The sequence below is a fragment of the Scyliorhinus torazame genome, chromosome 1 (assembly GCF_047496885.1).
Source record: "Scyliorhinus torazame isolate Kashiwa2021f chromosome 1, sScyTor2.1, whole genome shotgun sequence".
NCBI classification, from domain to species: domain Eukaryota; kingdom Metazoa; phylum Chordata; class Chondrichthyes; order Carcharhiniformes; family Scyliorhinidae; genus Scyliorhinus; species Scyliorhinus torazame.
This window is the reverse complement of record NC_092707.1, coordinates 210,954,216-210,967,401: the sequence shown is the minus strand read 5'-3', so window position 1 is coordinate 210,967,401 and position 13,186 is coordinate 210,954,216. Positions and strand designations below refer to the sequence as shown.

Sequence of the window (13,186 nt, the reverse complement as noted above, 5' to 3'; positions counted from 1 at the left end):
CGCACGGGTGGCGTCCGCGGTGGAGGCAATGGGTGCGACGGTGTCAGACATGGGGAGCGGTTTGCGAGGCCTGGGGTTTCCGTGCAGGCGGCGTCTGTGGCCCAGGACATGGCTGCCCTCTCACAGGAGGCCATGAGCCAGCGCCAGCGGCAGATGGCAGAGGGGCTCAACTCCGTGGCACAGTCTCTGAAGGCCATGGCCCAGTCTCTGCAGGCCATGGACCAGTCTCAGCAGTCCATAGCCCAATCTCTGCAGGCCATGGCCCAGTCTCAGCAGTCCATAGCCCAATCTCTGCAGGCCTTGGCCCAGTCTCAGCAGGCCATGGCCCAGTCTCAGCAGGCCATGGCCCAGTCTCAGCAGGCCATGGCCCAGTCTCAGCAGTCCATAGCCCAGTCTCAGCAGTCCATAGCCCAATCTCTGCAGGCCTTGGCCCAGTCTCAGCAGGCCATGGCCCAGTCTCAGCAGGCCATGGCCCAGTCTCAGCAGGCCATCGCTGAGGGCATCGGCGCCATTGCCCATGTGTGAGCCGTCGTCGCACAGTCACAGACGGGGATTGCCAACCACCTGAGCTCCATGGCTGCAAACCTGCAGACCCTTGTCGATACCAGCACAGACCTCCAGGACTGGCAGTGCCAGATGTCGGGGGGGCATCAGATGGCCAGTCCGTTCGCATCCCCCACCCATGTAGAGACCTGGGGCCATCGGGCACCCCGAGGGAGGAGGAGGTGCTGGGGCCTGTTCCGGGTCCCATTGTAGGGGAGGTCCCGGAACACCTCAACACCTCGGGCTCCCCCCCCTTCCGTCCCAAGTGCATCGTGTACACTGCCCGGGTAACGGGCGCAGACGTGCAGGATCATCATGCGGTGGTCGCAGACCACCTGTATGTTCATCGAATAGGTCCCCTTCCTATTGGTGAACACGGCCCTGTTATCTACAGGTGGCCGCACGGCGACGTGCATCCCATCAATCGCGCCCTGGACCATGGGGAACCCGGCCACGGCAGAGAAGCCCATGGCCCGGGCATCTTGGCTGGCCCGGTCCACGGGGAAGAGGATGTAGTGGTGCGCCATGGCATATAGGGCGTTTGTCACTGCCCGGATGCACCGGTGCACCGATGTCTGCGATATGCCGGACAGGTCCCCACTCGGTGCCTGGAATGACCCCGTTGCATAAAAGTTCAGGGCCACCGTAACCTTGACGGACACGGGGAGAGGGTGTCCCCCGCCAGTTCCACGCGGTGACAGGTGCGCCAGCAGGTGGCAGATGTGTGCCACAGTTTCCCGGCTCATCCGGAGTCTCCTCGTGCATTCCCGGTCCATGAGGACCTGGTATGACAGCCGGGGCCGGTACACACGGGGTGTCCTCGGGTGCCTCCGTTGCCGTGGGGCCGCGATGTCCTCCTCCCCCTCCTCGTCCTGTCGGTCAGGTGTCCCTCCAGCCTGATCGGCTGCCGCCTGCCCGTCTGCGGAAGCCTGCGCCGCCTCTCTGGCACGCTCCTCCTCCTCCTCCTCATCCAGGGCAACATGGACATTAGCGGCTGCCGCCACAGCGGCCAACATCGCTGGCTGACGCGGGGGGTGGGGGGGGGGGGGGGGGGGACAACGACATGTCATCATTGCCCATACCCCCTCCTCCCTCCCAGCCAGGTGGCATGGACCGCATGGGTCCGACTGTTGGAGGCTGGCACCTGGCCAGGTGGACCAACTCACTTGCCCTCGCACCCCCCCCTCCCCGGCACGGACCCCGGTGGGGGGTCCGAGAATCTCACCCCATGACTTCGAAACAGTTTTTCCAAAAATTTGTAACATCATGGGCGAAATTCTACGGAAACGGCGTGATGTCCGCCGACTGGCGCCCAAAACGGCGCAAATCAGTCGGGCATCGCGCCGCCCCAAAGGTGCGGAATTATCCGCATCTTTGGGGGCCGAGCCCCAACCTTAAGGGGCTAGGCCGGCGCCGGACGAATTTCCGCTCTGCCAGCTGCCGGAAAAGGCCTTTGGTGCCCCGCCAGCTGGCGCGGAAATGACATCTCTGGGCGGCGCATGCGCGGGAGCGTCAGCGGCCGCTGACGGCATTCCCGCGCATGCGCAGTGGAGGGAGTCTCTTACGCCTCCGCCATGGTGGAGACCGTGGCAAACGCGGAAGGGAAAGAGTGCCCCACGGCACAGGCCCGCCCGCGGATTGGTGGGCCCCGATCGCGGGCCAGGCCACCGTGGGGGCACCCCCCGGGGCCAGATCGCCCCACGCCCCGGAGCCCGCCCGCGCCGCCTTGTCCCGCCGGTAAGGTAGGTGGTTTAATCTACGCCGGCGGGACAGGCATTTTAGCGGCGGGACTTCGGCCCATCCGGGCCGGAGAATCGCGGGGGGGGGGGGGGGGGGGGGGGCCGCCAACCGGCGCGCCGCGATTCCCGCCCCCGCCGAATATTAACCGCGGGGGCGGGATTCACGCCAGCCCCCTGCGATTCTCCGACCCGGCGGGGGGTCGGAGAATCTCGCCCCATAACTGCGCACTGTGACAGATGATACTGTTGAATATCAAAGTGAGGTGGTTAGACTCCTCTCTTGGAGATGGTCAATACCTTGTACTTGTGTGACATGAGTGTTACCTTTCAGCCTGAACGTTGTCCAGATCTTGTTGAGGTCAGGAATTTAATGCCCTGAATATAAACCCCTCTGTTCCTCCCTGTTGTGTGTTATGTTGCAATCTCTTGTATAGTCTGATTATTATTATCATCCAGTACACCGAGAAGAGGGGGTCACCCTTGCGGGGTGGACGGACCTACAGATCTGCACCTTCCCTGCCTTCTATCTCTGGAACACCAGTTTACTCAGAAAGCACTGCAGGAGCTGTCGTGCTTGTCCATTTTCTTGTGTGTACCAGGAGGTGGTGAGACCACTGCGATGGGAGGGGGCTACCCCCATCACACAAGCAATTTGTGTACAGCTATGTTCTCCCCCAGACGAACCGCCTCAGCAAGTGAAAATGAATTCCTGTTTTTTCTCTCTCTGCTATGTGTAGTTTTTTTTTAATGCTCAAGTCTCCCTAAGGAGCCTTGGGCCACATTCAATATTTGAAATGCAATAAATGTAAATTATTGTTGCTGCGGCACTTGGTGACGAGGTGAGTGTACAGTGAGGGGTTTGGATTTAAATTCTAACCAACGTGCATAGAACTGGTGGCTCACTCAGTAATCCTGTTCATTTAGGGTGATCCTGGGCCAAAGGGTGATTCGGGAGAGCCGGGTGCATCAGGAATCCCAGGTTTCCATGGGATTCCAGGGGTGCAAGGCCGCCATGGGCCTAAAGGTGAAAAGGTGAGTGAGTAAATTATCATTAGCCTTTATCTTAAGTGAGCTGGAATGTAAAAGTGAAAAAAATATGCTTCTTTTGTAAAGAGGCCCCAGTGGGACCTCATTCAGAGTAACCGTTCAGACCTGAGCACCACAGAATGAAGAGTGTTTTAACCTGGAGGGGTCCAGAGCATTTAACCAGAATATAACTGGCTAAAAGTGAATACATTAGGGTGACAGGTTTCATAAATTTGACGTATTCCCTTGAGCATAAAATATAGAGGGATGGTCTGATTTAGATCTTTAAAATGATAAAAGGATTCAGTAGGATTGACAGAAATTATTTCTTATGATGGAGAGTTGGGAACAAAGGAGCATTATCTTAAAATTAGATCAGAGATATTCAGCTTTGAAATCAGTTAGAACTTTTTTTAAGACAGTGCGGTGACAGCATGGAATTCTCTCTTGCACATGCCTGGGATGCTCGGGGGAAATTGAAATTCTCAAGACTGAGAATGATAGAGCTTTGCTATTTAAGGAGAGCAAGAGATTTGGATAAAGTTGGAAATCTGTAACTGAGATACAAATTAACCATGATCTGACTGTTTCAATAAGATCACCTCTGATTCTTCTGAACTCCAATGGATACAGGCCCAACCTGTCCACCGTTTCCACATCAGATATCCCCCTCTTCCCAGGGATCACCCAAGTGAGCCTTCTCTGATAAATTACTGCGGATGCTGGAATCTGTAACAAAAACAGAAAATACTGGACAATCTCAGCAGGTCTGACGTGGAGAGAGAAAGGAGCTAACATTCTGAGTCTGGGTGATTCTTTGTTAAAGCTGGAGAGAACTGGCAATAGGGTCAGATTTATACTGTTGTGGGGTGGAGGGATGGAGCAGTGGGGCTGGATAGGGGGGCAGCGATAGGTGGAGATTGACAAAGATGTTGTGGACAGAATGTATATAGGGGTGATTAAGGCGAAGAAGGGGGCTAATAATGGTGGCACATAAAAGAAATTAGAATGTGCGAATGGCAGAATAAAGGTAAGCAGTGTGTCAATGGGCAACTAGGAACAGGGAACAAATAGCCCAAGTGGGGTGGGGTGAGAGGAAGGGGGAACAATGGTTAGAGAAAAATAGATCAATGGAAGAAATGAAAATAAATTGATAATTTCTCTGAACTTCTTCTAATTGGGAACTACAAATACATTCATAAATTCTCTGAACTGCTTCTAATGTAATTAGGTCATTTCTCAAGTAAGGAGACCAAAACCTTACCCAGCACTCCAGATGTGGTCTCACACATGCAATTGTAGAAAAATATCCAACTTTTATATTCCAGCCTCCTGCAATTAAATGACAACATTCCCTTTGCCTTCCTAATCACTTGCTGTACCTGTATACTAACTTTTTTGTGATCCATGTACCAGGACACCCAGATCCCTCTGCACCTCACATGTTCTGTAATCTCGCAGAATTGAAACAATTTGCTGTGTTTCTATTCTTCTTGCCAAAGTGGTCAAGTTCACATTTTCGCACATTATACTCCATCTGTCAAATATTTACCCACTCACTTAACCTGTCTATATCCCCTTATAGTCTCCTTAGGTCCTCTTCTTTATACTCTATCTTTGTGTCATCCAAAAGCTTAGAAACCTTACCTTTGGTCCCTTAATCAAGTCTTTGATGTAGATCATAAATAGTTGAGGCTCCATCACTGATCCCTTTGGCACTCCATTCGTTATATCTTGCGAACCCAAAAAAAGACTTATTTATGCCTACTCTCAGTTTCCTGTTAGCTAACCAATCTTCTATCCGTGCTGTTGTAAAGGGGGTAGGAGTGTCCTTGGTAATATTTATACACTAATTGAAGGTTAATTATTTTCAGGCCGTGGGATTAATTAACCCTTGTCGTAACTAATGTCAGAGCAACACTGTGTCAGGCTCTACACAACCATCAAACTAATGTCAATGATGCCCCCTCTAAATAAATGTTAATTGGGGCAGCACAATGATGCTGTGGTTAGCACTGCTGCCTCACGATGCTGACGACCCGGGTTCAATCCTGGACCTGGGTCACTGTCCGTGTGGAGTTTTCACATTCTCCCCATGTCTGTATGGGTCTCATCCCCATAACCCAAAGATGTGCAGAGTAGGTGGATTGGCCATGCTAAATTGCCCCTTAATTGGAAAAAAATGATTGGGTACTCTAAAATTTTTTTTTTTAAATGTTAGTTTCAAAAGTTGAGTTTTTGTTTTCCTTGCACTTCAGGTTCAAAGTACAGGTGGCAATTTGATTTTAAATTTGCAATAAATTATTCAAGGCATGAAAAAGAAACTCGTTCATTCTCAGAATGTGGGTATCACTGGCAAGACTGGCATTTATTGCCCATCACGAGTTGTTTTGGGAATGTGGTGATGGGCCATCTCCTTGAACTGCGTACAGAATGTGTGGTGAAGATGCTTCTAGAATTTGACTGCTTCATGTTGAGCACTTCGTACTCCTCACTGTACAATATTGTGTAGTCTGCCAACACCCAGAACCATTTCAATTACAATTACTGCCACTCTGCAGAAGAGTCATATGGACTCGAAACGTTAAGTCTGTTTCTCTACAGATGCTCCCGTACCAGCTAAATTTATTCAGCATTTTCTGCATTTGTTTCATGTTTTACATTGTGGTTTCAGAATCACAGAATTATTATGGTGCAGAAGGAGGCCGTTCGTCCCATCGTTTCTGGACTGATTCTCCAAATGAGCATCATGACTAAGTGCCATTCTCCTGCCTTTTCCCCATACCCATGCACATTGTTTCTATTCAGATAACCATCTAATGCTCTCTTGAACGCCTCGATTGAACCTGCCTCCACCACATTTCCAGACAGTGCATTCCAGACCCCAACCATTCGCTGTGTGAAAAAGTTTTTTCTCACATCACAGTTGCTTCTTTTGCAAACCATGTTAAATCTGTGCCCTCTCGTTCTCAATCTTTTTCCGAGCAGGAACAGTTTCTCCCTATCTACACCCTCATGATTTTGAACATCTCTATCAAATTTCCTCTAAGCCTTCTTCTCTCCAAGAAGAACAGTCCCAACCCCTCCAATCTTATCTAAACAACTTTTCCAATTGCTGTTCCATTCTTTACCTAATTGCTCTCCAATAACCCCACTGTTCCTCTGGATTTAGTGAACTGCCAAATCCTCTTACACCAGAGTCGTGACTCCATCAGGTTTTATTTGATGAACACAGTCTGTACTGACGTCTCATTGTCTTGTGCAGGGGGATCAGTGTGAGGTCTGTCCCACCATTCCAGAAGACTTCAAAGACGTGATTGGACTTCCGGGGAAACCGGGCCCTCAGGGAGACCCTGGACCACCTGGGATGGGAGAACCAGGAAAACATGTGAGGCCAAGTCATTGAAACCAAACATTCACCAGATAGAGAATTGCACTGACTAAACCACTTGAGCAAGATCCATTTAAATACCTGTTTCTATATTACATCCCTTTCTTTGTATCTCATTATCCAAACAAGCCTGTTTCTCTCTCAGTTTATGGTCTCTCACTCAGTTTGATCCATCTCTTCTTGTTACGGGTATGTTCCTTCCAATGTGTTTTGGGAGTTTCTGACATCAGGTCAATGGTTTTGTTCCTTTGTGAATAGGATTGCGGCCTAGTCACACTCCCAGTATCACTCGATTTGAAACTCAGTGCTATCAAATGGTGACCTGGGAACCTGAACTCGTGGCAATGGGCCACACAATAGTTTGTAAATCTAGAGCAGGGACTGAAGAGGAGAAAAGTCTTAAGAGCCAAGAAGAAAATGAAGTTAGTGTAATAATTAGGCCCAAAAAACAAGTGATACCGACAGCGAACAGTTTGTGCCAATGACTTGCCAAGGTAATGTCCATCAGTATGTGTGTGTGTGTGCGTTTGTGTGTCCTGTTTGTTTGTGTGTGTGTACATTTATCTGTGGGTGGGGGAGGGGGGATGTAAAATTGGGCACCATGCCATGGGTACCTTCCTGACCATCCCTATCCCTTGTCATAATTTTGCAAGCAGTGGGAGGCTTGTGGACCAATTGAGGCTCTGAAGTGGCCAATGATTGTGGTTTCCCCCATGGTGGAAGAGGCCCGCGCTGAATGTGCAGCCTGCTAAGTTTCACTAAGGGAAGCTGGCTTCCTTTATGGGCACCTTGTGTATAGCAGAAACCCAACCACAACATCTCCCCATATCTTGGTATCCCCCCCCCTTCACCCTCCTTGCTGGAGCATGCCAGTCTGGTCCCAGTAAAACCATGGTCTCACCTTTGTTCCTGGCTCCAATGTAGCTCACTTCCCTCATTGGCTCTGCAGTCACACCAATCACCACTGTTCCCACTGAGCTGCTGGGATTTAGAGCCGCTGGCCATTTGATTGGCCCTTGACTTTTATGTCCCACCTGCATGTGTGTCTGTGTTGATTTTTAAATCATTTGTGGAATGCTGGTCAGGCCACCATTTATGTCCCATTCCTGGTTGCCCCTTGAGAAGGTGGTGGTGAGTTGCCTTCCTTAACCTCTGCAGCCCATGTGGTGTAGGTACACCCACAGTGCTATTAGGAAGGGAGTTCCTAGAATTTTGACCCAGTGACAGTGAATGAACGGTGAGATATTTCCAAGTTAGGATGGTGAGTGACTTTAAGGGGAACCTCCAGGTGGGGTTCCCAGGTATCTGCTGCTCTTATCCTTCTAGATGGTAGTGGTTGTGGGTTGTGAAGGTGCTGTCTAAGGAACACTCGCGAGTTACTGCACAGTATCTTGTAGATGGTACACACGGCTGCCACTGTTTGTCAGTGGTGGAGGGTTTGAATGTTTGTGGAAGGGGGAGCAATCAAGGAGGGCTGCTTTGTCCTGGATGGTGTTGAGCTTCTTGAGTGTTGTTGGAACTGCAATCATCCAGGCAAGTGGGGAGTATTCCGTTACACTCCTAACTTGTGTGCGCCAGTAAGTGTGTTTGTGTCTCTATCTGGCTCACATCGCTGAAGATGGCGACTTGGGTGAGGTTTAAGGAGATGTCAGGACTTTTTAAAATGTACCCACACAAACATTGGTTTCTTCAGGATAACAGTGAATTCAATATAAAGAAAGTTTGTGTCAAAACCTTTCTGCTTTAATAACTTGTGGCTGTTGGATTAACTCAGGGTAAACCAGGACTGCAGGGATTGACAGGGCCTTCGGGAGCAAAAGGTGAAAAGGTAGGTTTGTGGTCTCTGTGCTCCAGCCCAGTGGTTCTTTCTGCTTGTTGCAGCTTAATGTAATTACCAATTCCCTTTTTATCAACAGGGACAGGTGGGATCCCCAGGGAAAGGAGACCCCGGGCTGCCGGTGAGTAAACAGCCTGCATTTATGAGCAGCATTCATGGGTGGCAAGGTGGCACAGTGGTTAACACTGCTGCCTCACAGGGCCAGGGAACCGGGTTTAATTCCGACCTTGGGTGACTGGTATGGAGTTTGTACGTTCTCCCTGTGTCTGCGTGGGGCTTCCTCCCCGTGCTCCAGTTTCCTCCCACAGTCCAAAGATGCGCAGGTTAGGTGGATTAGCCATTATCAATTCCCTTTATTATCCAAAGATGTGTCGGTTAGATGGGGATAAGAGGATAGAGTGGGGAAGTGGGGTCGGGTTCTCTTTCAGAGGGTCGGAGCAGACTCAATGTGCCGAATGGTCTCCTTCTGCACTGTAGGGATTCTGTAATGTATAATCCCTCCATCAAAATGGTAAAGGTTCCCAAAGAGATTCACAGGATAAGCATATATTCGATCAGGTGGCCAAAAACTTTGTCAAAGAGATGGTTTGAAGGGACATCATAAAGGCCGTGAAAACTGTCATTAAATGTTTTCAAGGCAGAACTGGGTAGATTCTGGATAAACGAGGGATGAAAGGTTATCGGGGTAGGCAGGTAGTTACAATAGTCAGAATAGTCTTGATTTCATTGAATGGCCCACTCCAGCTCCTAACTTGGGGGTAAGAAAGGCAAGGGTGATGGTTCAGCAGCCAATGATCTGAGACAAGGCCAAAAAACAGAAATATTCCTGAGGGGGAATTAGAAGGAGTTGATGATGGAGAGGATGTAGACGGAATCTCATCCCCAAGTTTAATAAGACTTGATGGCCATGAAGGGTCTGGTTCAGTCTCCAACAGTTATCAGGGCTGGTGTCAAGCTGGGAAACGGGATGTGTGACCTGGAGTGAAAAGAATGGCTTTGGTTTTCCCAACGTTTAAGTGGAAGAAAGTTCTGTTCCCATACGGCACAACAGGTAAGCAGTCTGATAACTGACAGAAGATTGTGGATCGGGGGAGGTGCTGGTGAGTTGGGGGCGGGCTGACATCATCGTACGTGTGAAAAAGAACATTGTATTTTTGGATGAATCCACCGAGGGTGGAGTAGGAAAGGATTAGGAGAGGGGTTGGAGCGAACGGTGTGGGAACAGGAGGAAAGACCACTGGTAGACTTGTAGCTGCGGCCATGGCTTTCCCATCCCAGCAGGCTCCAAGCTGGAGTGATGAAGGGGAGACGTTGATGGTCCTCTGTCCTGCTGCCTGGAGACAGCCTCCAGTTACGTCAGACTTCAGCCCTGGGACAGGACCTATCAGGAATGTCCGCCAGTGCCGTGAGCTTTCCCCCACTTGGGCCAATAAGGTCCCTCATTGGTTCCCCATCATTGCCAGTCAGGTAGCCTCTGCCTCCAACATGATCATTCAGATGTGGGACCACTTCAGGGAGCTGACGTGCTGTACTCATTTTCAGGTTTCATCCCAGTCCGTCCTCCTAATCTTCCTGTGTGGGGCTGGGAAGATTCCACTCTGTGTCTTCCCTCCATCTCTCGTTTGCTTTGCCTCTTTCATTCCCCCTCTATCTTTCTCTCTCTGGTCCTCCCTTTCTTGGGGCGGCACGGTAGCACAGTAGTTAGCACTGCTGCCTCACAACGCCAGAGACTCGGGTTCAATCCGGCCTTGGGGACTGTCTGTGTGGAGTTTGCACTTTCTTCCCGTGTGTGCGCGGGTTTCCTCCGGGTGCTCCGGTTTCCTCCCACAGTCCAAAGATGTGCAGTTTAGGTGGATTGGCCATGATCAATGCATGAGGTTACGGGGATAGAGTGGGGGAGTGGACCTAGGTCGGGTGCTCTTTCCAAGGGTTGGTGCAGATTCAATGGACAAAATGGCCTCCTTCTGCACTGTAGGGATTCTATGGTCTCTCTCTCTCTGTCCATCGTCCCTCGGTCAGTAGATGGTGGGAGTGAGCTTGTGTAATTGTAATGTCACGGGGCTGGTAATGCTCTCGGAAAACGGGTTCGAATTCCACCAAGGCAGCTGGAGGAATTTAAATTCAATGAATAAAATCTGCAATAGCAAACTAGCCTACCATCGTCATGCATGGAAGAACACAAATTCCCTTTAGGAAAGGAAATCTGTCATCTCTACCTTGTCTGTCAGACTTTTAACTGCCCTCAGAAACAGTCGAGCCAGCCACTCAGTACAAGGGCAATTAGGGATGGGCAACAAATACGCCCAGTAATGGCCACATCCCATGAATGAATTTTAACAAAATTAGAGATCACAGTTGGATAGATTTTGCGAATTGCAAAGAAAGTTTTATGGAGATAATCTCACTGGTTCAGTGTTAGTGCACATTACAAAAATAATAATGTTTATTTTTAGGGGAAGGATGGGATGATCGGAAAACCAGGGAGTCCGGTGAGTAAATCCTTGGAATGTTTCACTATTGGCTGGAATTTGATTATATCCTGATGCTGACGGACAAGTGAGAACGACTGTTGACCCTTGACTTTTACCCTTTGTCATTGAAGACTGGTATGTCTCCTGTGCCAGTCAAACCCCAGCCTGTTTCCAACCCATATACCCGGAGTGTTGGCTGGAGCCATGGGCCGATTGCTGAGTCTCCCAGGATCAGTGCGTGACAGCAACTTACACCCAGCTCCAGGCACAACGTGCCCACTACCTGGCATGAGAATTGGTCACTGGTCCTTACGCCTGTTGGTACGGTGTCATTATATTATTGTCATATGTCCTACCAGAGTTAATGCTGTGCTAACTTCACAAAAAAAAACTGTGACGGTGGCCAGTATGTGAGTGCCCAGAAAAGCCACATTGAATATAATTGGTGAAACAGCCCGAGGAGATGAGGGTTGACTTTACGCAGCGCGTTGCGATCTGGAACACACTGTGAAGGGGCGGTGGGATCAGGTTCAATATTGACTTTCAAAAGGGAACTGGATAACACTTGGAAAGGAGAAAGTGTGGGGCTTTGGAGATAGAACAGGGGAGGGAATTAATTGGATAAATGTTCAATCAAGCCAGCACAGGAATGGTAAACTAAGTGACCTCCATCTATCTTGTAATGTTCTATGATTAGTTTTGAATTTACCCCCTTGGGTCGCTCAATGCTCATAAACCTCTGCTGAGCTATTGGAGGCTGTTCCAGACACGGTGAGGATGGTGGTGGTGGGGGGGGGGGGGGATTTGAAGGGGAGGTGGTGGTGTAGTGGTATTGTCACTGGACTAGTAAACCAGAGATGCAGAGTATTGCTCTGGGGCCCCAGGTTCAAATCCCGCCACTGTAGATGGTGAAATTTGAATTCAGTAAAAACTGGAATTAAAAGTCTAATGATGACAATGAATCAATTGTCATAAAAACCCATCTGGTTCACTATTATCCTTTAGGTAAGGAAATCTGCCATCCTTACCTGGTCTGGCCTACATGTGACTCCAGACCCACAGCAACGCGGCTGACTCTTAACTGTCCTCAAGGGCAATTAGGGATGGGCAATAAATTCTGGCACAGCCGGCAATGGCCACATCCCATGAATGAATAAAAATAAATACCCCAAGGTGAAGGGTTGAATTATGTCCAAAGCTTGGTTTAAAGGATGCCTTGGTGCTGTGAGACTTAAACACAATTATAATCAAAATAGTAAGGCCCTCTAGACTTCACCCCTCAACCCCATTCACTCCACATGTCGATCTGTGTCACCCCACCCACCCCTCATGCCATCAATATCAAGCTTTGCCACTTCCATATCCATTCACCCATTATACACGGCATAGAATCGAGGAACCCTGTAGAACGTAGAACATACAGTGCAGAAGGAGGCCATTCAGCCCATCGAGTCTGCACCGACCCACTTAAGCCCTCACTTCCACCCTATCCCCATAACCCAATAACCCCTCCTAACCTTTTTGGACACTAACGGCAAATTTATCATGGCCAATCCACCTAACCTGCACATCTTTGGACTGTGGGAGGAAACCGGAGCACCCGGAGGAAACCCACGCAGACACGGGGAGAACGTGCAGACTCCGCACGGACAGTGACCCAGCGGGGAATCGAACCTAGGACCCTAGTGCTGTGAAGCCACGATGCTATCCACTTGTGCTACCGTGCTGTAGGATGTGTAAACAAAGTGTTCCAATACCCTGGGCTAGAGCGCAGTCAATTCCAGCCCCACACACCCCGGAGTCCCAGCACAAGTCAATTAACCAATAATTTGTATAAATTTTGCAGAATTTTGACTGCTCAATAGGTTCAAGTCACCAGGTTTGGAAGTTGAACATAAAAACCCTTTATTTATAACAGGAACAGAGTTGAAATATGCAATAACTATACTAGAATAACGGCCAGCTAAACTACTACTCCCCCGTTTACCATCCCGCCCTCTACACGGTGGCGTGGGGGGTAAAAATAACAGGAATTAAAACATGAAATGAAAGTCGAATGTCCTTACTTCCTATGTTGAGGTTGTTACAGCAGGCTGACCTCCCAGGATGTTTAGGGGTTGAAGCCACCGGTAGACTAGTGGAGATCCTCTGGCAGGGGCATTCAGTTAGGGGAGTCCCT

At 49.6% G+C, this 13,186-nt stretch overlaps 1 protein-coding gene across 6 annotated transcripts in view; it reads left to right on the top strand.

Moving 5' to 3' along the window:
* col16a1 (collagen, type XVI, alpha 1) overlaps positions 1 to 13,186 on the top strand; it is a 779,331-nt gene that overhangs the window by 418,253 nt on the left and 347,892 nt on the right. For all 6 annotated transcript variants that reach the window (XM_072502210.1, XM_072502224.1, XM_072502220.1 and 3 more), the window contains 5 exons: positions 3,207 to 3,314; positions 6,574 to 6,696; positions 8,474 to 8,527; positions 8,616 to 8,657; positions 10,990 to 11,025. In XM_072502210.1, the coding sequence (XP_072358311.1) occupies positions 3,207 to 3,314; positions 6,574 to 6,696; positions 8,474 to 8,527; positions 8,616 to 8,657; positions 10,990 to 11,025 (363 nt within the window). The remainder of the gene's footprint in view (positions 1 to 3,206; positions 3,315 to 6,573; positions 6,697 to 8,473; positions 8,528 to 8,615; positions 8,658 to 10,989; positions 11,026 to 13,186) is intronic.